Raw genomic sequence first — 25,452 nt, forward strand, 5'->3', positions numbered from 1 at the left:
TGTAATTTAATGTATTTTTTTACAGCATTTGTACACAGCCCATTAGGGCACCCCATATTAATAAGGAACAGTGTGTTAGCCCCCAGATACATGAAAGAAAGAGTTTGGGGCTTTTGTGTTTTCTCCTCGATTGCACTCCTACCTTGTTCGTCAACTTCATTCGAGTTATTGTGGCATTGTATATCAACCTGCATCCAATTGTCTTTTTCCCTATTAGTAGCTTATTCAAGTCCAATCATGCATCTTTTTATAGTGCAGCAACTCTTCTGGCATAGCTTGCTGCCACTCAAGCTAAAGAGCAGCTTCAAGATACATACTAACCAAGGTTTTAAAACCCGTGACTCGGAACTCGACTCGTTCTTTATTGACTTGTGACTCGGACCGGATTTTGTTAACTTTTGATTTTAAAAGAAAAACAATATATAATTTGTTTCAAACCATGTTTTTCAGTAAACATATAGTCTAAAGAGTTGACAGAATAAAAAATTGCAAGTTCAGAGTAGAAAAAGTACAAACTTCTTCATAACAAGGTCACATGGAAAGATCAAGTTACATGAAGAAGCTGATGAACCATAATACAACTACAGCAAAAAGATAAATAGAAATAAAAAGGACATTAATGAATACCTTAAATTCAAAGGTGATTAGCTTATTGAGCCAAAGCATGCTGCTCATATTTGACTCAGGTTTAGCTAGATGAATATTGATTGTCCCCAGCTAGAAGCCTAGAACCTCTAGGTTGGAAGAAATGGTTAGAAGAGGCAGGACAAAGGACTGAAAGGAGGGACCGAGCAAGGGAAATGCTGTCACATGGATACATGCACAAGCATACAGTACAAGATCAGCACAACTGGTATGATATGGGTGTTTCTGTCAAAAAATAAGGATGCCAGGGTACAGATTGTTATGCACAGGTGTGGGTGCAGGTATATTTAAGATTGCAAAAAAAGAAATTCACAAGAATATGAAGATACAAAATTTCAAACTTTGTACAAGAATATATTTGTATATACAATGAAGGATATGATATGAGTGCATAAAGTGCGAGGTGTATTTAAGATTGCAAATAGAGAAATTCACAAGAATATGAAGATAAGCAAATACAGACTTTGTACAAAAATGTATTTTTATGTACAATGAAGGATATGATATGTGTTCATAAAACAACACCCAAAGGCACCCAACACCAGAACATGAAGTACAAGCACCGATACGTGTATGCTTCACGTTTTTGTTAGATCTTTGAATCATTTTTTTTGCCAATATGTTTAATCAACACATAAAGATTGATAGATTATTGTATCTTTGAACTGGTTTGTCTTGTAATTTATTATTTATTATTGACCTGTTATTTTGAAATACCCAAAAAATCAAAATTCAAATATCCCAGAACTCAGCCGAGTCAAGTTTACCCTGCCGGGTTGACTCGCTGGAGGGCCGAGCCGAGCCGAGTCAGCCGAGTCACCGAGTTGACTCGGCGAGTTTTAAAACCTTGATACTAACAATAACACAAAGTGGATTAATGCAAGAAACATATGGTGTTGATAGAAGAAACAAAGCTAAAAGGACAAACAGAATGGTAAGAACTACGCTTTGTAGTACTGATATTTGTTGTGGTACCTAACCATTATCAATAGAGGTGAAATCCAGTTGGGTGCTAGGGGAGTCCTTTGTATCATGCATGTTGCCTATCCAAAAAAGGTACGCTATCAAAATCTGGATTTCTTCAAGTATATATATATATATATATATATATATATGTGTGTGTGTGTGTGTGTGTGTGTGTGCACATGGTCTATACTTCCTATTCCACTATGTATCTTTTTCTTTAGGAGAAAAAAGAACTACAAAGGAAGTGTCTGACTCATCATTTTTCTCTGAAGTTTTAGAAACGAAATAAGAGAGATACTCAAAAAATATAACATGTTTGGAGATCCACTCTACATTGAATTATAACATCTATACATTTTTTACCTTTAGAGATGAAGAAAGGTGTTTCTCTCAAGTACATTAGTATAATTAAAGATATGTATGAAGGAGTAGTAACCAATGTCCGCACTTGTGGAGGGGTGACAACCAATTTTCCGATAACGGTTGGGTTACATCAAGGATCTGCTTTAAGCCCTTTCCTATTTGCGATAGTGATGGATGAGCTTACGAGATCAATTCAAGAAAATGTACCGTGGTGTATGTTGTTTGCTGATGATATTGTTTTGATTGATGAGTCTAGAGCTGGGGTTAATGCTAAGTTAGAATTATGGAGACAGACATTGGAAGCTAGAGGTTTTAAGTTGAGTAAGAGTAAGACTGAATATATGGAATGTCGGTTTAGTAAGCAACGAAGTAGTGATGGGAGTGTAGTGAAGCTTGGTGAGCAAGATATACCGGTGAATGATTATTTCAAATATTTGGGATCCATCATTCAAAAGTATGGAGAAATTGATGGAGATGTAAATCATAGGATAAAGGTTGGGTGGATGAAATGGAAAAGTGCTACTGGAGTGCTGTGCGATCGTAGAATGCCATTGCGGTTGAAGGGAAAGTTTTATAAGACGACTATTAGACCCGCTTTACTATATGGTACGGAATGCTGGGCTGCCAAGAGACATCATATTCAAAAAATGAGTGTAGCTGAGATGCGGATGCTTAGATGGATGTGTGGAAATACAATAAAAGATAAGATTCGGAACGAAGAGATACGTAAGAAGGTAGGTGTTGCACCCATTGAAAATAAGATGCGAGAGAATCGTTTACGGTGGTTTGGACATATTCGGCGAAGGCCTAATGATGCTCCAGTTAGAAGGTTGGAGAAATGGGAAAATATATTAGTTAAAAGAGGTCGGGGTAGGCCTAGGAAGACTTGGATGGAGATGATAGGAAAGGATATGAATGCTTTGAACCTCACCGAGGACATGGCGTTGGATAGAAATGATTGGAGGAAAAGGATTCATGTGGAAGACCCAAAATGAATTTCTTTTTTGGTTCATATCGCTGACCCCAATTGTTTTGGGATGAAGGCGTAGTTGTTGTTGTTGTTGTTGTTGTTGTTGTATACATTTTTTACCTTTAGGATAACCAATAAAATAGCACTTGACTTCCCTAGGTGACAGCTTGTCTCTTTCATGCTTAGGCAACAACAAAAAACAGGTCACCGACTCACCAAATACATGCAGAGAAGAGTAGTCCATAACAAAGCTATCCTCATCCTTTTTTGCCTCTGATTCAATATTTCAGAAATGAATGGAGATGGAAAATACTCATCCTTCAATGTTTTAAGCTATGTCACACGGACTCGGCTAGGGAGGCGCCGCACCCGAGTCGACACGCCCCGACACGGGTGCGGCTTCGGACACGGCCCGGACTCGGTCAACGCCGAGTCAGACTCGGTCAACGTGTCGAGGCCGAGTCCATCCTTTTTTGGACTCGGTCAACATTGACTAAGTCCAAAAACTATCCATTTTTAGGGTAAAAAACAAAAAAAAAAGTGATCTTTTTATATAATTTTTTAAAATATATATATATATATAGCATGAGTCTTAAACATGAGTCTCAAACCCGCACCGGGGGGAGCCCCCGGACCCCCCTTTCTGCAAGGGCAAAAGTACGATTTGCAAAGTTTATAAAAACACTCATGTTGGTGCCAAACTTTAGAGGACAATATCCACATATATGCACACAAGATATATTATTATTATATATATATTTTAAAATATATATATATAGCCAAGTCCCCGTGTCCAAAATTTTTAAAATTGCGCCACACCCGCACCCGCACCCATGTGACATAGGTTTTAAGTATTTATGGGACAATGGCACAGAGCATCAAGTTTCTTATCTACCCATTCTACAATAAAATGGAATGTCTGAAAAGAAACCCAGACACTTTAGTGAGGCCTTTAATATGACCACATGCTATTAATTGGATTCCCCTTATGTCTTGAAGCTTAAGTCATCTTATGAAACTCTTTATATGAAAATTCTGGATTATGATGTCATGAAGGTGAATGGATGAATATGCTATGTACATGTAGACAGCACCCCAGAGAAACACATTGGTAATTAATTGTTATTAGCAGGGATAATCAAGTAATAGATACATTTGTTAGATGTACTTATGAAATGCAGCAAATATTGCACTTGTCTTCTCATTGTAAGTTTACTAAAAGTCTAAAACACTTGTTCTGGTTTCAATTAACGTGAGGAGCCATCACATATGAAATCTGTTAGGGGCTAAGTCACACGGACTCGGATAAAAAGCCAACGCACCCGCGTCGACACGCCCCGACACGGGTGCAGCTTCGGACAAGGGGCAGACTGCCAGACACGGTCAACTAAGTGACAAACTCGGTCAACACACTGGGGCCGAGTCCATCCACATTTTGGACTCGGTCAACTTTGACAAAGTCTATTTTTGTCCATTTATTAAAATTAATTTTGGACTTGGTCAACTTTGACCGAGTCTATCTTTGTCCATTTATGATAAGTTTTGTTGTTATCACACTCACAAGCTTCTTTATGTGTTATATTTTGGTAAGTTTGTGTTGTTACTTCAATAGAATTACTTTTTTATTTTTGTTTTAAAATTTACAATCTTATTATTGTTATATATATATATTTTTTAAATATATATATATAGCCGTGTCCCCGTGTCCAAAATTTTTAAAATTGCTCTGCACCCGTGTCGCACCCGTACCCATACCCGCACCCATGTGACATAGGTTAGGGGTGAGAAAATGTGGTGATCTAGCCAACATCCAAAAGGTTGTGAAGATTAACAATAAATAAATAAATGCATATGCACATTCACAATTGTATTCTAAAACTTGTATTGAATATTTTGAGAATTTGACCATAAGGATGTGATCCACAAGTTCTTTAGTGGAGAAAATGTATGAAATTAAGTGATTTTGATGCTTTATACAAATTTTCAAATGAATCTCAAAAAAATGGCCCAAAATGCACCAAAAAATCAAAATAAAAACTAAATGCAAAAAGTCAAGTTTACATTAAAAAGAAAAAAGTAGATAGAGAGCCCGCACATTAGCAAATAAACTACGCTGAGCATATATAGTGTATCTGACTAAGAAACACCTGAAACTATGACTTGCTATCAGACGGTGCCATACTATAATATTATAATACTTATATGTATATATATATATATGAGAGTAGCTTGAAAACAGTCTTATCTCCTAACCCATCCTAAACAGCTTTATAGGGATAAAGTTGGCAGGTGTTAGCTTAATCTGAACTCATAGACATATTCTATATAGCTTACTTAGTAAGGAACATGTACTAGATTAGGCATTTTTCATGTTTAGATGCATATTTAGAGTGATAAAAAATCGACAACACATAATGCACCAAACCTTGGTGAAGTAGATAACAAGATTTTTCATTGAATCGATACAATCCAGGTTAAGATAAAGCAAAAAACATGTGCAACAATGCTTTTCAGAAACAACTAGGATGGTTTAGGACATAAAGTACTCTCTCTCTCTCTCTCTCTCTCTCTCTCTCTCTCTCTCTCTCTCTCTCTCTCTCTCTCTCTCTCTCTCTCTCTCTCTCTCTCTCTCTCTCTCTCTCTCTCTCTCTCTCTCTATATATATATATATATATATATATATATATATATAAGAGTTACTGAAAGCTTCATAGATACGTGGGAAGCATGCTTCCAAGAAACTCGCTTCGGAAGGCGAAACTCTTTGCTTCCCAAACTTTATGGGAATCTTAATTCTTTCACATTTTTCATACGCTTCCCACAGGTTTCTTCATTGCTTCTCTACATGCTTTTTATGCGCTTTTTCATGCTTCTTTTCATGTTTTTCATGTGCTTCCTTTCACGCTTCACACTCACTTCCCATGTACTTTCTCTAAATTGGTAGCTATCATTTTTAGATTTTGAGAAGAATTTAATTCTTAGACTACAACATCATGAAATTTAAGAATGGTTATTTTTATTTTAGCTTTTATTCTCTTCCCATTCAATTAGTATTTCGCTTCCCATTTTATCCTATATTACATCCTTTTTTATTCTTATTCCGCTTTTAAATTGATTTCTCACTTTCTGCTGCTTATAAATTTTAAAATACCTCGCTTCTGCTGCTTAGTCCGGCAACCTTATATGTGTGTTGTGTGTGGCCGTAACAATGGACAGAAAAATGTCAGAGGCCCCTGTTGGACAAGCATGCACCATTGATCGGGCATGCGAATAATGGAGCATGCTAAGTGTTTAGAAAAAGGGTCATTAGCGGCAGTCAGTGATGGTCGCTAAAGCGCTTTAGAGGGGACGCACAGCGCATGTCCACCTGTTCGATTTTTTTTAGTGTCCACTGTTACGCCTCTCTCTCTCTCTCTCTCTCTCTCTCTCTCTCTCTCTCTCTCTCTCTCTCTCTCTCTCTCTCTCTCTCTCTCTCTCTCTCTCTCTCTCTATATATATATATATATATATATATATATATATATATATATATACACACAATGTAGCAAAATGGATAACTGCCAAGAAGAATGTTTCTTAACCTGTTCGATGTCTGAATGTCTGGATGCAAGATCAGACAGAGTATGCAAGAGCCGCACGCCCCTTAGCAAATATGTTAAGTGTGCTTCGTCCCTGCAACCAGGGACAAGAAGCACGGCAAGAAGGTGCAGAGGAAGAGAAGACGCAATTTTCTTCATATCAACCTGGAACCACATAACATCACACCTTTATACAGCTTCCCAATACAAAACGCAGCAAGAACACCAACAATTAACAAAACATCCAAACGAGTTCGGTGACCAACCTGCATTGAAGATCCATTTCCCCTCTTAACGTGCAGAGTAGAACTCGCAGACTCCCTCAACAGCTTCGTTAGCTCTTGGGAGCTAATCCCGTGCAGATCCTCTACTATAGAAGAAAAAGCCATTCCCTTACCTACACAAAGAAATCAACAAAGCCACCAAATGGGTCTTCTGGAAAACCAAAACAACGTTCGACACTATAAAGTTTCTTCCTCCAGGACGCAACTATTCCTAAAACCAAGAAGTGGGTGGCAACCCATTTGATGCAACACTTCAACAAACGCATGATGTGCATGAAAACGCACGCCAAACGGAGCAAAAATAGCGGCAACCACCTTCATTTTCCTCAGTATTAAAGTAAAAACAGCGCAGAAACAGAGATTTCAGTGATTGAATGCGGCTAAAAACAGATCGATTTTCCTCGATGCATACAGAGGTAAAGATTAGCGCAGCAATCGGTGAAGAACTAAGAAGATTCTTACCGTTACGGGTGACGATCCCACTAGCGACTGTCAGTCATTCGAAGAGACTCCCAACCGATCGGGAGCCCTTCGCCATGAGGGGTCTCGGAGTCTCCGGAGAGAGAAGATTCGAGCTAGGGTTAGGGTTTTAGCTTTTCACTCTGCGGTATGCAAAATGTGGACGAAAAGGCTTGGAGTCGTTTTGTGTGAAGCTGCCGTACCATGTGAGTCCACCGTCCACTGCTCAATGGCAACAATGATTTGGCCAAGCACATCCGGTTTGGATCTCGGGTCGTCCCAACCTGGATCCAGAGTTCATGATTTGCCCCTGCGTCATAAATATGGGCGATGTTTTTAAAATTGCATGGTTTTATCACAATGTTTTTCATAAAGTCACTGTCAACTTAAAAACTACAATATTTGTACATATCATATTTTATGATTATACCAAAATGATTAAAAATATTTGTTTTTATGCTTTTATATTTGGTTTATAGCGATTTAACTAGACTTAAAGGGCAAGAATAAATGAACGTCCTTGTTTGACAGTTTCAAGAAAAGTTTGACAAATATTTGAAATTTAAAAAATGTGTGACTCATATTTGGAATTAGGAAAAAAAAGTTGGTCTTGCAATGAATTTTTTTTTTTTTGAGGGTGGCATTATTTTAATGGGCCCTGAATAGTAAACCCCATTAGCATCTTAGGCCTTTTTTACCTATTTTCAAAACACTAGGTGAGCAATGATTAGGGATGGCATTGAAGCGGTTGAAGGACAGGAAACTGAAAATAGATCAGGGATGCAGTGAAAATAAAACCAAAGGCAATAGAAAAACTGACTAAAATACTTTTAGTTATTTAATAAAATTACATATAACTCTTATGTATATTCTTAATATATTTTTAACTGCTTAAAATATTTTTTTTGGTTTCTTGAGTTCTTCTTCTTCTCTTTCTTTCAATCAACACAATTGACCCTTTCGGCCACCTCTTAATGCTTTTCGTGCCACTTCGCGTAACTCGCCTCTGATTCTCTTCTTTTTACGTGCATTATTTTGAGAGGTGACCTTGTCCCGGCACCCGCCTCGGTCCACTGCCATCCCTGTCAATGATTTGCTTTCGAACCACTGGACGGTAAAGCTCAGGTGAGCAAAGATAACCTCGTCTCTTACAAAGGCAGTTGGACCTTTCTCCCGTATCGCCACTCGCACATAAAATGCTCACACTTACAAAAGCAATCGAAACTAGATGAGCTCCTCTCCGACACTCACTCTCACTCTCTCTCTCTCATGCATGCGCAAGGGAAGGAGGGTTTTCAATCACTGCATAACCACCATTCTTCGAGTTCACTCTTCCTTTTCCTCCCCTCCCTTGAGGGCAGATTAGGACAAAGGAAGCAATCCGCCTTTCCAGAAGAGTAGAAAGAATCCGAAGATGCCCCCTTCAGATCCTTCTTGCTTCAAGGTGGGACACTATTTGCATCTCTTCTTTGTTCAACTCTATTCACTATTCCCGCATCGAAACCACTAAGGTGGTCACCCATTTCATCAGTTTCTGCGTAAAATCACCGTAAGAGCCAAAATACCAATTGTGGTGGTGACGATTTCTATTGAAAATTGAAAGAAATTGAATCCAAATGCAAGTTTTCAACAACTCCTTGCATGACAAATTGGTTTGGTAGGCTGCCCCTTCCGCCATTTACTAGTACAGGCTGCACCAACAATTGCAAATCCATCACATTCTTTACAAAATGAATTTGCTCATTTCCACGCAGAAACCTTCTCTGATTCCTTTTGGAAGACACTTTTTGTTTCTTGTGCAATTAGGAATGCAGATGATGGGAAACGAGAGCATTATGAATTTTCAAAGATAGTTGCAATGTCGACATTTTTTTCTATTTTTATTTCTTTTTTCATTTTTAATGCTATGTAATATGGGTTTCAACAATTTGTGGCTCTCTGGGCCTTGTTCTAAGAACTCCCTTTGTTGGCTAACGACTCACCATTCACCAATGCGATCGCCATTTCAAGCATTTATGTGTCCTTGAATTTGTCCTTACATGAGTGTTGTCGTTTGTCACGAGTCGTTTCTGCTTATCAAAATCTGCCTATAACGGCTTCTAAGAGTGTCTAAATATTAGGCTTGAAGTTTCAAGAGCTCTGAAGAGAACCTTCCTGTACAGGTTGAGCGTTCACAGTATAGTTTTGCTCTTTTCATAACATAGGATCCCGTTTGATACGTTCTTTCTAGATCCTTCTTCTCTTCACTGTTGAAGCTGTATTCTCTGATAACTTTTGGGCTGTTATTCTTCGTTGCCATTGCAAGGCCTGTTCTCATATTCCATTTGGGGTTCTTTTATGCATTAATGCTAGTTGTTAGATTTGTTTCTACCGTCTGTCAAAGAAAATTTACTTACTATCATAAGATAAAAAGAAATGGTAGGGCCAGTTAATTATGCTACCAAATTATATAATCTAATCGATTCCTCTTCAGACTTGTTTGCTGTCATCTGTTTACGCCTGTCTATTGATTCACATCCATTTTGCGTTGTGACATGTTGAGGCCTCGGTGCAGATTATATTAGGCTCTTCCTCATCATCTCGCAGGCAGATTTTAACGGAAATGGGATATGAATTTACTGTGGTGGTTTGTGCATAACCCCTTCTCTTTCCATCATGCTCATCTTCTTATTCTTCTTCCCCTTTTATATGCCTTTTTTATATCTTTTGGCTTTTTTGAGCAATTGGTTAATTGGTCATGTTGTAGACTGCAGATATTGATGAAAAAGCAATCCGTAAAGAAACTCCCGAAGAGCTTGTGATGACACTAGCTGAAGCAAAGGTTAGTCATACATTTTTATCTTGAACATGTCTTACTCATAGCATTATATTTTTTTTTTCATTTTTGTTGTTCTTCAACTGTCTTTTCCATCAAAATTTTGTTGCTGATGTTATCGGTAAAGTTCCATTGTTATTTCAAACATTAGAGGCATGACTAAAAAGGAATATATCTCATTAGGAGCAGAGTCAGACACACATTGAAAAAGAGAATAATCATAAAAGGAGCATCAAGGATTACAGAGCTGCCATTGAACAAAAACAGATTTGTAGTCAAATAATTGGTTCTATATGTAGGCAGATCTTTATATCAAGAACACCTATGTAGTCATCCTTTCTATGCCCCACTCCTTTTAGAAAACTTACTCTGGCATGTTCTTAGACATCAAGATTCTCTTTTCAAGGTTTTTTCCTAAATTCTGATGGTGCCATTAGGAGTTTTAATTTTGCAACACCATTTGGAAAGTGGAAACTAGGAAGTGGAATAATGCGTGAGAACTGATCCAATGGAAAAGCAATTGGCAAGAAAGTTGTTCAATGGAAAAGCAATTGGTAAGTAAGGGTATGTTTGGTTGCATTCAATGTGATTTTTAATCTCATGCAAATGAGAGAATGAATCTCTTTTTTCACAACTAATCAAACATGTGATTGGGAATCTCATGCAAATGAGAAACTGAATGTGATATGATATCACATTTGGAGTTGGGGTATGTTTGGCACTTTGGCTGTTCTTTTCAAAAATGAAAAGGAATCACATGATTCCAATTCTCATGTGATTTGTTTTTTCATGTTTGTTTAGTTTGAGGAAAAGGGCCCCTTTGAGCACCTGCAGGGAAGGGGTGGAACTCGCTGGTGATGATTTTCGGTGAGCTCCACCCCGCCTCAACTTACCCCCCCCCCCCCCTCCAAAAAAAAAAAACAAGGGAGGGAGGAGTTGAGCTCGCTGGTCAGTAGGCTCTATCTCACCTGAAGTGAGGGGGTGGAGCTTGCGGGCAGCGGCTTCTGGCATGCTCCACCTCACCAACAAATTAAGGAAACCAAAGGGGCCCTTTTGAGCCCTAGCACGAAGGTCGAAGGGGGTGGAGCTCGCCAATGATGATTTCCAACAAGCCCCACTCTGCCTCAGCTCACCCAAGAAAACATGGGAGGGAGGAGAGTGGAGCTCACCGGTTGACGAGCTCCATCTTGCCTTCAATAATAAAAAAAAAAAAAGAGAAGGGAGCAAGGTTGGAGGTGGAGCTTGCCTATGAATTCCACCTCACCAACAAATTAGGAAAAAGGGGCCCCTTTGAGCCCCAACAAGGAGATGGTGTGTAACGCTCCAAAATTTAATACAAATTTTTAGGTTTTTTGTTTTTAAATACACAGCGAAAACAATTGATTGCAGTTGAAAAATCTTAAGGAATTACAGATCAGTGTATCTTGGACCAAGTTACTAAAAATAAAACCATTCCATCGAGTTTTAATAACTATTACATCAAAGAGTTTCAAAATGTAACAAGAAACATCAAATCAAATAAAGATGGATCCTAGATCAGCAAGGAAGAGGTGAACACCACGACTCCGATCCTAGCACCTCGCAACAACTCCCAATCATTCTTCTTGACCTAAAAAACAATAATTATTTAGTGGTCAAATTCCACAAGCCCCAATAGGAAATCTCTTTCCAAGACACATAAGTACAGTGTCGGCATATAAGAACATAATGAAGTTTATACAAACTAGAATATATTGAAGTTCAGAAGAAGATTATTTAACACAGGCATAATAGCATATATTTTATTCATGTAAGCAATGTCATAAACAAAATATAAAACTATGCAATAATGATTGTGTTTCACTTTATTAACCCCCTGTCGGTACGCACAGTTCGAATACGTCAATAGAGATGAGATCAACTGGGGATCTATTATTCTTTGAGTGGTTTAATACCTCAGTTGACTATCTGGATCGGATTCCAAAATGGGCGGTATAATGACCGAGAGATAACCCCTAAAGGCCGAGATAATAGGATGCATTCAACTTCTACAAAAGTTTTTGGACCTACCCCTAGGATTTAATTTTGGTAGTCCAGATCCTCTAACTCTTGTGGGCGGAGGACTGTCGAGCTATTGTCGCTCGTAGCATGATAAAGAACGTTGTATGTTTCAACCACAACCCACAAAGTTTGTACCATCTACCCTCTCTAAGGTAGCCCGACACTGGATGGGTATCCAAATTTTATTAATTTGATTAGTTTAAAACCACTTCACCTGCCTCTATTGGGCAACCCAATGTAAGGCAATAGAGTTGACTACTCAAAAGAGATAGTCGAACAACCAGATTTTTATTTGGTATGTTAACAATGCTCATCCAATAGGCTTGTAGGGCATTCAAACCAACGAGTGTCGAAAACAATACCCTGATACGTTTAAACTAGCCAAACGTTATTATTTTATGTTGTGTACATGCAACTTATCAGATTTTATGTCTTAGGTGTATCCATGGTACCCTGCATGTCAGTATGGAGTACAAGCCCAATTTGGGCCAATCACCTAGGTGTGTTCAAATACACCACTGATCAATGTTATAGAGTTTGCATGTCACACATAAAGAAAAATCACAAGTGCTTGTGTGGTAGTGTGATGGTTCAGCAGAACCTCAGGCTTTGTTTTGGAGCTTTGGCATGATCCGGCATATATATATATATATATATATATATATATATATATATATATATATATATATATATATATATATATATATATATATATATAATCATGCATTCAATCGAAAAGGGTATGTGAACGAGACCCGGTCATGCCACATAACTTTTGAAACATTTGTAAATGAATTAAACATCACAATTCTCATAATATATGTTTCGAAATACCATTCAAGGAAATAATTCATTCACTTGAGCATAAAATAATAAATGTGCCAACTTTGCAAAAATACACTCGCATCTATTGTTTCACACGAAATGACGGCCAAAACTATATTTTTTCCACTTGCCTTTGTGTCACCGTCAAGAATAAGCATTTAAGATATGTATTAAATTGAACTTATGCATATTCGATCACTATCATGCACATTCAACCAGTAATCAATCTCTTGTTTGTATAAATTTTAGAATTTGCTGTTTGCGATGAATGCACAGTCACAGGTAATCGATAACTTCATTTTTTTTTGTATTGTATTGTATATATATATATATATATTGCATATTGCTGGGACTGCAGCAAGGCAGATTGTTGTTGCAAGCAGGACGCAACTGCAGCCCTTAAAGGCACACCAGCAGGGTACCATACCCTACCGGTCTTGTAATGAAGTGGTAGTCTTCCACGAATGCACTTGAATCTCTCAAAAGAAAGTATCTAAAAGATACTTTATACAAGACCCCAAAAAGGTTATAAATGGAAAAACAAGAAATAAATGACAAGCTCTATTTATGAGAACAAATGCTTAAAAATCATTTTAGTGAATGAATTTACAAAGGGGATGCACCCCTATTTATAAGAGAAAAGGAGGAGAGCTCATAAGGAGCTCTCCTCTTAGCCATTGGAACCAGTTCCAACGGCTAGAATTCTAGTCGCTGGACTAATTCCAACAGCTAGATGCTTGGTCAAGTTCCAACCGAAACTTGACCAAAAGCAAACTATCTAGTTCAAAATAAACTAGATAGTTAAAAGGCAAAAAAGAAAAATATAAAAATATAAAAAATATATATACAAATTTATATAATAATATTATTATTATATAAATATGTATTTTACATTTTAACACTCCCCCTCAAACTTACGGTACAATGAGCGAAAGTTTGTCTAAGAGGAAGTGAAATCGGGGATCTGCAAGAGGTTTGGTGAAGAAGTCTGCTAACTGGTATTCTGACGTAATATATGGCAGATCGATGGTTTCATGCAAGTACTCCTGTCTGACATAGTACAATCCATCTCAATATATTTGGTGCGTTCATGGAACGGCCGGTTGCTTGCAATATAGATTGCACTCTTACTGTCATAACACATTCGTGAAGTGTGTGTTGCTTCAGCTCCCATATCAGCAAGTAGTCGTCTGAGCCATACGACTTTCATTGTACTGGTTGTCATGGCTCTATATTCAGCTTCTGTGGAGGAAAGAAAAACCTTCTGCTGCTTCATGCACCTCCACGATATTAGAGATTCACCTAAAAAGACAAAGAAACCAGTGGTTGAGTGCCTATTATTAGGATCACCTCCCCAATCAGCATCAATATAAGCAATTAGATCTAATGAGGATGATGCAGACAAGAAGAGTTCTCGTGAGAGAGAGCTCTTTAAATATCTAATAATACGTAAAACCGCTTCCATGTGAACAAAAGTGGGAGCATGCTGAAATTGGCTAACTGTGTATACAGCATGTGCAATGTCTGGCCGAGTGATGGAGAAATAAGAAAGTGCTCCAACAAGTTGTCTGAATGGAGTAGGTTCATCAAGACGTTGTCCATCATCAATTTTCGTTTTAACATTGACCACTTCTGAGGTGTCCACCTTCTTATCGTCCGTAATGCCCGACCTGAAAACAATATCAAGGGCAAATTTAGATTGAGATATTAAGTATTCATGAAGGGCATAAGCAACTTCAATTCCTAAAAAATATCTCAATAATCCTAAGTCAAACATTTCAAAATGAGTTTTAATAAGAGTTTTGATATTGGCAACTCCCTGTTTGTCGTCATCGGTGATGATCATATCATCCACATAAAGAAGAAGAAGAATGATACCTGCATAAGATTTCTTAATAAACAAAGCAGTGTCAGTCAAGCAAGAGTGAAATTCAATATTTGTCATAGCATGACTAAATCTGTCATACCAGGCTTTTGGGGCCTGTTTGAGGCCATAAAGGGCCTTCTCAAGACGAAGAGTTTTGCCTTTAGGGATACAAATATCAGGCGGAGCGTCCATATAGACTTCTTTTACGAGACTTCCATTTAAGAAAGCATTTTTGACATCCATTTGAAATATAGGTCATTTTTTAATAGAAGCCAAGGCGATAGGGGCCATAGGGTCATATGGGCCATAGGGGCAAAGGTTTATTCGTAGTCAATGCCATACTCTTGAGCATAACCTTTGGATACGAGTCGTACCTTATATCTTTTTAGGATCCCATCACTTTTGGTTTTGACTTTATAGACTCATCTACAGCCTATAGGTTTCTTTATGAGGGGAAGATCTTGAATAGACCAAGTGTTGGCATTTTCTAATGCATCCAATTATGTTTTCATGGCTTTAACCCATTCTTCATGATTTTTGGTTTCATAATAGGAGGAAGGTTCAACATATGATTGGATTAATGCAAGGGCTGCCCTATATGAGGGTGAAAAAGATTCGTAAGAGACAAATTTTCTGCGATGTCTAGAAATTCTAGAAGTCCTTTGAGGGAGAACTTTAGAAAACCTTTCTAATGCACATGGAGGGTGTTGCTCTCCAACTCTTCGTCTTGAATATTGCAGACCAACATCCCTACTAGTTTGGTTTTCACTATCATTTTCAAGGATAGTAGGACTTTGATCATTGTCAAAGTTACATTCAAAATCTTCTTCATTGAATTTTGAAGTTAAATCGATTAAAAAAGAATATTAAGTAATATCCTTGGGTTTTTCACTTTCAAAAGAACTTTCTTTTTCTAGAAAAGACGCATTTCTTGATACATATAATTTGTCATTTTAAAGATCATTAGCACCTGTAGCCTTTTTTATTTTTAGCATATCTTAGAAAGGCACAAGGGATTACACGAGGAGAGAATTTATCATTTTTGCTTGTAAATACAAAACATTTGTATTAAAAAACTCTTAATCTAGAGTAGCATGTGTTAAAATATTTAATCTCATATAATATCTCATATGTAATCTCATAGACATGAAATGTTTTATCTCCTTTCTAGTTAGGATTTTTAGTTTAATTAGTTCTAGTTGAAATACAACTAGGATTAGCCAAACCAGTCCCTCATTGGACTGATTTGGCCTTTACCTTTTTGACTAGTCAAAAGAGTACCTTTTTGACCAAGTCAAAAAGGTAAATCCAAAGGAGCCGTTGGACCCCCCAACGGCTCTAATAGAGTTGTTGGGGAGTCCAACAACTCCCTTAAGGCTCCTCTCTACCTCTCTATAAATATGGGGTTATTCCCCTTGTAAATCCATCTCTTGTGTGGGATTTTTATCCCAACTCAATAAAGTTATTTATTTTTCATGTTGTATACCCTTTTCGGGTAGTGTGTATTCTTGAATTCTCTTTGTGAACCCTTGTGGTTCTTGTGGTGTATTTGTGAGAACTTGTTGAGAGACATTTGTTGTAGTGCATTTTTCAGTTTCTTACATGGTATCAGAGCCATTGGTGGACGTGCATTGGGAAGCATGTCCTTCAAGTACTTCTTCAAGAAAGTGAAGGCTCTTTGAAGAATTGATTGTGTGTAGCCGTGAAAAGCTTGGAAGGCTACCCACTCTTGTTTTCGTAGTAAAAGTACTCCCTTTTTCTTATTTGTTTCTTTCTTCCCCTTTCTTTCTCAAGATTGTAAAATGGATGACAATGATAATGTCACCATTAAGCCCATAAAATTAAACGATTCAAATTATGTAACATGAGTTTCTATCATGAAGCACTTCATTTGGGAAAAAGGTCTATGGGGCTTAGTTGATGGAACCGGCGAGGAACCTCAACTAACTTTCACCAAAGAAGGAGGTAAAGAAGTACTTCTTTTGGAAGTTGAAAAAAATAAGGCTATCTCCATGTATGAGAAAAATTGGAAAGAATGGAGAATGGGTCACGCCGAGATCATGTCTTGGCTAGTCTCTAGTGTGGATATAAAGAAGTGTTCAAGTCTCGCAAAATTTGAACATGCCAATGATGCATGGGAGTATCTTAAGATAATGTATTCTCTTAAAGATATTGCTCATATTTGTAATTTGCAAAAAAAAGTTCAGAATATAGTACAAGGGGAGAAGAGTATTAGGGAGTACTATAATAGCTTATCTGAGCTATGGGAAGAGTTGGCTCTTCTTGAACCAAAGTGGCATTGCCCATAAGATATTGAGCTTCGCCAAAATCAAGTAAATGCGGAGCATTTCTTTCAATTTATCAATGGGTTGAGACCCAAATTTGAAACAACCAAGTCTGCTCTTCTACATCGGGGAAAGGTTCCCTCTATTGAAGATACAATTGAAGAGCTAAGTATGGAAGAAAATAGACTCAAGAAACGAGTCACCATGAGTGATGATGATACAGTTCTAGTTGTATCAAGACCAAACAATCACATTCGCACGTACAAACCGCCACATGTTAGAAGGATAAATAATGAAAGACAAGGAGGCGATTTTAAAAGAAGAAAAGTTATTTGTTATTACTGTCATGAACCAGGACACGTTAAAACTTACTGTCCAAAGTTGAAAAAACCTTATGAAAAGAAGGTAGCTATTGTGGAATCAACGAAAGAATCAAATGAGACATCCATTGGAAACATGTCTCTAACTCAGCTGGTGGAGGCTCTACAATCTCTTCTTAAAGGAACGTCTTCCTCTGCTGGAGCTGTTGTTTCTTCTGTTGGCATCTCCGATCCAGGTAAACCCCTATGGCTTCTTGACTCTGGTGCTTCCTTTCACATGACACCAAATTTAAAATTACTGTCGCATTGTTATAACTCAAGTAGATCGAGTGTTTTTACTGCGGATGGAACAACCCTTGAGATAAAAGGAATAGGAAATTTCAAAAATAACTCTCAAAACTCAAAAGGATTTTGTGTTCCAAAAATTAGATATATCCTAAACTTAATCTAAACCTCTTATATGTTTCTCAATTAACTGATCATGGGTGTAATGTTTTCTTTTTTTCTCATGATTGTCGAGTACAGGATCACCAGTGAGGGAAGCTGATTGGGGAAGGCCATAGAGAAGGAGGCTTGTATTACATGGACTTTTTGGAATTACCCAAGAAAACATTATGCTGCAATGTTCAGAAAGTAGGCTTGGATCTTTTACACCAAAGATTTGGTCACCCTTGTATATCTAAGCTTCAGTATTTTCCAAACAAGGAAAATTTTTTTAATTTTGAAACTTTCACTTATGAAAAATGTAATGAAACGACTACCATTTCAAGAAAGAACTTTTGTCTTCACTCGACCACTTGAATTAATTCATTCTGATGTTTGGGGTCCTGCACCAGTTATGTCAAAATGTGGTTTTCTATATTATGTAATTTTTGTAGATGACCTTACACGATATACCTGGATTTATTTTCTCAAACACAAATCTGAAGTGTTCTCTTTTTTTCAAATATTTCATAGTTTGGTAAAAAATCAATTTAAGAATGATATTTCAATATTTTGCACTGATTCAGGGGGAGAATTTTTATCAACTGAGTTTAAAGAATATTTGAATTCATGGAATTTCACATAAAAAATCTTGTCCCTATACCCCTCAACAGAATGGGTTAGTTGAGAGAAAACACAGACACATTATAAAAACAACTAGAACACTACTTATCGCACATCAAGTTCCTAAAGTTTTTTGTGTCGAAGCTATTTTGATTGTTGTTTATCTTATTAATAGTATGCCCTCATCCTCTATAAAACAATATCTCTCCCACTGAAAAGCTTTATAAACAAAGTCCTGATTATTCTAGACTAAGGGTGTTTGGATGCAAGTGTTTTGTTTTTATGGATAAGAATGATAAATTCTCTCCCCGTGCTGTCCCCTATGCCTTTTTAGGATATGCTAGTCATAAAAAATGATACAAGTGTTTTGACCCTAAAAACAACAAGTTATATGTTTCAAGGAATGTATCATTTCTAGAAAATGAAAGTTTTTTTTAAAACAAAACCTCTATTGAAATAGATGAGTATTTCTTCTTGTTGGATCTAGTTCCAAGGGATAGTGAAAGAGAAATTGATCTAGATGATCAGATGGATGTGACTGATTTTGATCCCGTTAGCAATAGTCAAGATTGTATTCAATACTCTAGACGAAGAAACTTAAAAAGACAGTGTGCTCTGGATAAATACACAAGGGAACAAGAATCTGCATCTTCATCTAGAAAATCCACTAGGATCTCGAGGGTTCCTGAAAAGTTTGTGTCATACAAATCTTTTTCACCAAAACATCGAGCCTTTATTGCCCTAATTTATTCTTGTGAAGAACCTCCCAGTTATGATATAGCCAAGGATCAACCAGAATGGGTCAAGGCTATGGAAGTTGAATTAGAAGCCTTAGAAAAGGCAAATACCTAGACCATTAAAGACCATCCTCCAAACAACAAGAAACCTATTGGTTGTCGCTGGGTGTACAAGGTGAAAATCAAGAGTGATGGCACTCTTGAAAGATTCAAGGCCCGGTTGGTGGCAAAAGGCTATTCCTAAGAGTATGGAATAGACTATGAAGAGACCTTTGCCCCAGTAGCTAGAATGACCACTGTTAGAATCCTAATAGCTCTTGCATCAATAAAGGAATGGCATATCTTTCAAATGGATGTTAAAAATGATTTTCTAAATGGAACTTTAGCTGAAGAAGTATACATGGACCCACCACCAGGAATGAATGTGCCTAAAGGGAAAACACTTCGCCTAAACAAGGTTTTGTATGGTCTCAAGCAAGCTTCAAAAGCTTGGTATGACAGGTTTTGTATGGTCCCATTTCCTGTGAAAAACCAACAAAGTAGGGTGTCAGAACCGAAATTCTGAGCACAGCTACTTCTAAAGAAACCAGATGAGAGAAAGAACATGGATAAGATTTCATGCAGTGATTTGAGTGAGTGCAGATATAAAATTTTCAACATCTAAATTTCCATAACTACCAATGATTTCATTTACTCACCAATCAATAACAGTAAACAGTGTCATATATCAACAACTAAATAACCAACCTTTCAGCATGATTTCACGAAGTAAAGTGTATGCTACCACCAAATGATGTCATGATATCAAGAATGATTCAAACATGCATGATCTAATGCATAACAGAAAAATGCATGATTATGTGCAATGCATGATTTCTTCTGTTATCTTTCATTTAAGTTTCATCTTTCCATATGCATGCCCTATTAGATGCACACATCTTTAAGTTCCTCTTTTTAATTACCGTGGCCCGCGGATACACCAAACGGGTACAAACCCCGAGGTCAAGTAGGTTCCCAGGGTAGCTTAACACACAATTTGTATTTTATTACTGGGTTCCAACTTAGCCCTCGACCGATATCAGGAAACAACACCATCCATCGGAACATTAGACCTCCACATCTAATGTCGGGGACACAAGGGACACCCCACGCCCACAAGTGCCACTTCCTTGGTACCATAAACTCACAGCTGTGACTAACACACCACTCCCGGGTAAAGTGGCGGGTTCTCCCTAAAACCGTGGCCAGGAGAAGAACCTCAATATCGGGTTCAGGGGCAACAATGCACACGGAGTTTTTGTATCCTCACAGTCTCCCCAAGACCGGATAACTAAGATTCTCATACTCCAGATGAGATATCCCAGAAGGTATATTACACTGTTCTTATTCATTATATTTTTATTTAAAGTTCATTCTTTAAGTTTGCCACACATATGCAAAAGTAAAGTGAAAACCCTGCATCCTCCCTTGCAGGGACCCATTCGGGACTCCAGCCCGTATAAACACAAAGAACAGTGTAGTAAAGTGTCAAACCATCTTATGTGGTTTAAGTGATGCTTTAAAAAAAACATATATAAAAGAAAACCAAACTCACGGCTCTCCAGGCCGGTGATGGTCCAATTTGGCCATCGGTGCATCACGTAATAAAACCAAATTAGTGATCAATTTACAACACTAGGCCAAAATGCCAAAAGCATAAATATTCATGCCAATATAACCCCAAACATATGCACGTCATAATTTATTCATATGCATTTTCAATGTATGTGTTACCTACATCACATAGGGGTCTTAACCAATCCATAGTTTCTTTAAGTGTGTGAGTGTGCATGTACCTTTTCACATATAAATCAAGTATACATGTAACTAAATGTGACCCCAAATACAAGCAACATCCTAGTATAGTCATCAAATATTTCTCATGTGACTAATTCTACAACACAACACTGATGCCCAGTTCATTCACCCCATTCTTGGTTCTATTTCAGTATAATATGCAGGATTCAGTTAACATGATTGAGCAGTGAACCTATCCACCCAAACGGGTAGTGACGTATTACAGAAAACGAACTCTACAGCCCTACTAGAGCCTGCTAATCTCGAATCCCACATGTGCATGAGATAAGTCTTCACATGTTCAGCAACCAAGTACAAGAATATCAGAATAATCAAAAGAATACAGTACAAGCTACCATAAATGTACGTTACATTGGAAATACAATTTATGTAACATGTTTAGAAATATCGACAATAAACGATTGCAGTTGAAACAGGTTACAATTGAATAATAAAGCTTTATATTCGGCCAAACTAAATACTTAAAAATTCTGAACATCTTCAATGTATAGTATGTATGGTTTCATATCATGTTAGGACAACAAAAAAAACAACCAAACAATGTACATCATTATGAATGATCTATCTTATGCTGCCATTACATATAACTGTTTATAATCATAAGGGAGAAATCAACCTACACAACATGAATGGGTTATTAATCACGAAATCAAACTCCAAAATTATCTCATGAATGACACTTGGATCTATAATAATTCAAACTCGTTGAAGCAAACATGTACATGTTTATCATCCTAACGGAGCAATTGGTTTATACATTCTGAAAGGGGTTAGTGAGCATGCATTAAACCTCCCAAAAATTAATTCATAAAGACACTTGATTTTATAACAATTCAACTTGTTGAGGCCACTTCTTTTTTTTACAATATTTTACGCAGATTCAGTTCATGTGCATTTCCATGTGGAAAACAAAACATTAACAAATCTTTGATCATGCTTGGAGTTCAGTAAATCAGATGAATATCCATAGAAAATAGGCAGACATATCGTGAATAATATCATGGCATAGCAGAAAATGCACAGCATACATATATTTTTTTTTTTTTTTGAATCATACGAGTTACAGGCCAGCACCCAGCCGACTGGGTTGGCTGGGCCTGCTATGGCCCGGCTCACAAGATGTAAAGCACCCAGCCGACTGGGTCGGCTGGGGCCCTGCTAACACAACACCCAAAATAAACAGGCTTCGGTTTCCTCTTTCCCTTTAGTATTTAGGTTATTGGGTCCCAAAACAGAAATCACCCAAAAATTGGGGTTATCCATTTCAAAGAATCGGAAATCCCACGAATGGGGCTAGTCCGATACCACAGCCAAACCCCAAATCGTTTGGGCTAGGAATTTTTTGCAACGTAGGGTTAGGTAAGAAAAATCCCCAAATCGATTTGGGATGAACTTTGCTACAGTTTAGGGTTAGGTACAGTGAATCCCCAAATCGTTTGGGTTTTCGAAATGGGGAAACAACCTAATCCCCGAATCCTCCCCTCAATCCACCCATGGAATCGAACCCACGTTCGATTCCTCACCCCGAGTCCAAGAAGTACCGTACCTGATTCCGATGGGTTTCCCGGCGATTGAAGGCTGGGGACGCGAAGGTAGGGCCGCGACTGACACTCCTTGTTGCTGTCGCGACAGGGGGGTACTCGCTGCAGTCGCTGATGGCTGCTGGTTGCCGCAGCTCACCGGCGAACTCCTCCTCTCCGATACACACTGACAGAGAGAGAGAGACGGGGGAAAAGAGATGGGGGAGGAGAGAGTGCCCGAGTGAAGAGGGAAACCCCCCCTCTCCACTCCTTTTATCGGCCCTCTCCATGCCGAGATGGGAGGAGTTGGTTACGCATTGTGTAACCCCCTCCTGCCCCCCCCTTTTCTTTTCTGTAACAAACCTATCGGGCAACCCTTATCGGGTTGCCCCTTTCTTTAAAAGGGCTGTTACACAGGGGCGCGGCTCGGGTCCGGACTCGAGACCCGTAACCCGGCCCCAATCGATATGGATCCAAATGGATCCACTGTGGATCCTCGAATTAAATTAGATTTTTTTTTTTTTAAATTTAAAAATTTTATTTATTCATTATTATCATTAAATCAAGGTTTCAAATGAATAAATCCTAATTACCCCCCCTTTATGGGTCCTGGATCCGTAATGTGGATCTAGGCCCAACTTGAAAAATTTGAGATATTTTCAAATAAGAAATCTCGGGTTTTACAGAAACAGACTTCAACAGTTTGTGAAAAGAAAATCTGTTAATAGGATAAACAAACCCATGAAAAACAAAAATTTCCAAGACACTTCTTTTAAGGTCTTCCGGTCTGGTCTTACTAGAAGGGGTGTTACATGATGTATCTGTTGTGCATCTCAAAGGGATAGTTAAGTGGAGTTTCCATTGACTCATGAAGAAAAAATGCCAAAGTCTACTTTGTTATTCAGTATTTAGTGAATATTACAGATCATGCTGCATCATCTTTTGTCCTGGAACACCAGGACTAATTCAATCATGCTGATATGTGGCCAAAAGATGGCAAGTAACATGCACAAAATAGACTGGTTATTGGGTTAATGCACATTATCTTCTTGAGTGTTATCTTTTTTTTTTTCTTTTCTTTTTTTTTCTTTTTTTTTTTCAATATCAAATGCATACTGTTGTCATGAAATTTTAGTTGCTATTTAACTGAGGTATATTTTCTTTGTACTTATCAAGGTATTTTGTGTACGATGGACTAAAGCACTCATGCATAGAGAACCAGCATTACTTATACTGAGTTAGTGACTTGGTTTGTTTGTTCCTCTGAAAAAAAAAACAGGCCAGCATAACATACATTTACCCTTTTTCTTTCCCTTGAACATATGCAAAAGCCAATGCCTGACATGGGTGCCACACGACCTTGCTAGGTCTGTGCACCCCCCTTGCCATGCTGCCAAAGTATGGCAGTCAGCCGAGACTCACTCGGTTGGCTGCCAGCCATACCCATCACTCATATTTTAAAAGTTTCATTTTAAACTTTGTTTAAAAAAAAAATTTGTTTCTTGAGAGTAAAGGTTGCTGCCCAACAGTCTGGCAGTAACCATAGCCCTAGGGCTCAGTCTGCCCCACGTTGGTCGGACTGTTGCCTAACCCATACCTGTTTTTCTTTTCTTTATGAATTAAAATCTCTGGTTTACTATACAAATACCTTCCACAAGCATGTTATTCCATAATAACTTCCAAGAAGATGAAAAAATACATGGATTTCATCCATGGATCTTAGAGTAAACATCTAGATTTACTCATCCCTATGCTTTTACACCAAAATACTTACATGGAAATCGAACCCATGCTCGTTTTCCTCACTTAACCCAAAGGAAAAACCCATACCTGTTGAAATCGGTGTTTGGGGTTGCTGCCGTGAGAGAAAGAGTTATTCCACCGGTCTCAACTGCTCTGGTGTCGTGGTGGTTGCACGCAAGGGAAAATACAACAAAAGGGGCTGCCGTAGCCTGTGGTGGCTGCAGCCTTCCGGCGATCTTCCACCCTCCGGCGCACGCACACAGATCGAAAGAGAGAGGAACGAGGGGAGAGAGAAACGAGGGAGAGACCCCCTCGTTACTCCCTTTTATCGACTGATCCCCCCCCCCCCTTCCATGCCGAGATGGGTGGGGATCAGTTACGCCAGCCGAGCCCCCCCCCCCTTCCTTTCTGGATATTGCAGGAATCGTGCCCTAGGCACGATTCTTGATCTTTCCCCATTTAAAAATAAAAGCAGCCCGATATAGGGTTTTAAAAACCCTATCGGGTTACGGATCCGGGTCGGGTCCGACCCGGGTCCAAGAGCTTCTTGCCCTTAAAATTAAAATTTATTTTTTTTTTCTTTTCGCAACCTACCTGCTACAGGGGACATGACTCGGGTCCGAACCCGGGACCCGGTGCATGTTCACCTGATTACTAGGGTCCACAAGTTTGGACCCGCAACCTATTGCAAAGTGGATCCATAGGCTGGGTCCAAATGGATCCAACTATGGATCCCTTGCGTATTCTTATAAATCTTTTTATTAAATTTATTAAATTACATATATATATATTTCAAATATGATATAATTTACATATGGATCCTTTATAGATCTTGGATCCGAAACTGGATCTAGGCCCAATTTGCATAATTTAACTTATTTAAAAAATAAAAATTTCGGGTTTTACAGATCTACATGGTCTCCCGTACAGAGCTTCGAAAGGAGCCATGCCAATACTCGCATGGTAACTATTATTGTAAGCATATTCGGCTAAAATAACATGCTTGTCCCACTCACCTTTCCAATCCAGCATACATGCTCGCAGCATATCTTCTAGTGTCTGGATAGTCCTCTCTGATTGTCCGTCAGTCTGGGGATAAAAGGCGGTACTCAGCTTCAGTTTCGTACCCAA

General features: G+C 38.2%; 2 protein-coding genes across 2 annotated transcripts in view; one reads left to right on the forward strand and one right to left on the reverse strand.

Annotated features, from left to right (window-relative positions):
• LOC149816666 (sequence-specific DNA binding transcription factor ATNDX) overlaps nucleotides 1-7,493 on the reverse strand; it is a 57,452-nt gene extending 49,959 nt beyond the window's left edge. Inside the window, exons 1-3 of the mRNA XM_089988170.1 lie at nucleotides 7,269-7,493; nucleotides 6,789-6,919; nucleotides 6,526-6,687 (exon numbers count right to left, since the gene is read on the reverse strand). Coding sequence (XP_089844296.1) covers nucleotides 6,526-6,687; nucleotides 6,789-6,911 — 285 coding nt within the window. The 5' untranslated portion in view covers nucleotides 6,912-6,919; nucleotides 7,269-7,493. The remainder of the gene's footprint in view (nucleotides 1-6,525; nucleotides 6,688-6,788; nucleotides 6,920-7,268) is intronic.
• Nucleotides 7,494-8,551: 1,058 nt separating this feature from the next.
• Nucleotides 8,552-25,452, forward strand: part of LOC149816667 (uncharacterized) — a 37,455-nt gene continuing 20,554 nt past the window's right edge. Inside the window, exons 1-3 of the mRNA XM_089987386.1 lie at nucleotides 8,552-8,709; nucleotides 9,820-9,891; nucleotides 10,012-10,086. Of these exons, the coding sequence (XP_089843512.1) occupies nucleotides 8,680-8,709; nucleotides 9,820-9,891; nucleotides 10,012-10,086 (177 nt within the window). The 5' untranslated portion in view covers nucleotides 8,552-8,679. The remainder of the gene's footprint in view (nucleotides 8,710-9,819; nucleotides 9,892-10,011; nucleotides 10,087-25,452) is intronic.

The sequence above is a fragment of the Nuphar pumila genome, chromosome 14 (assembly GCF_984573655.1).
Source record: "Nuphar pumila chromosome 14, dmNupPumi1.hap1.1, whole genome shotgun sequence".
NCBI lineage: Eukaryota > Viridiplantae > Streptophyta > Magnoliopsida > Nymphaeales > Nymphaeaceae > Nuphar > Nuphar pumila.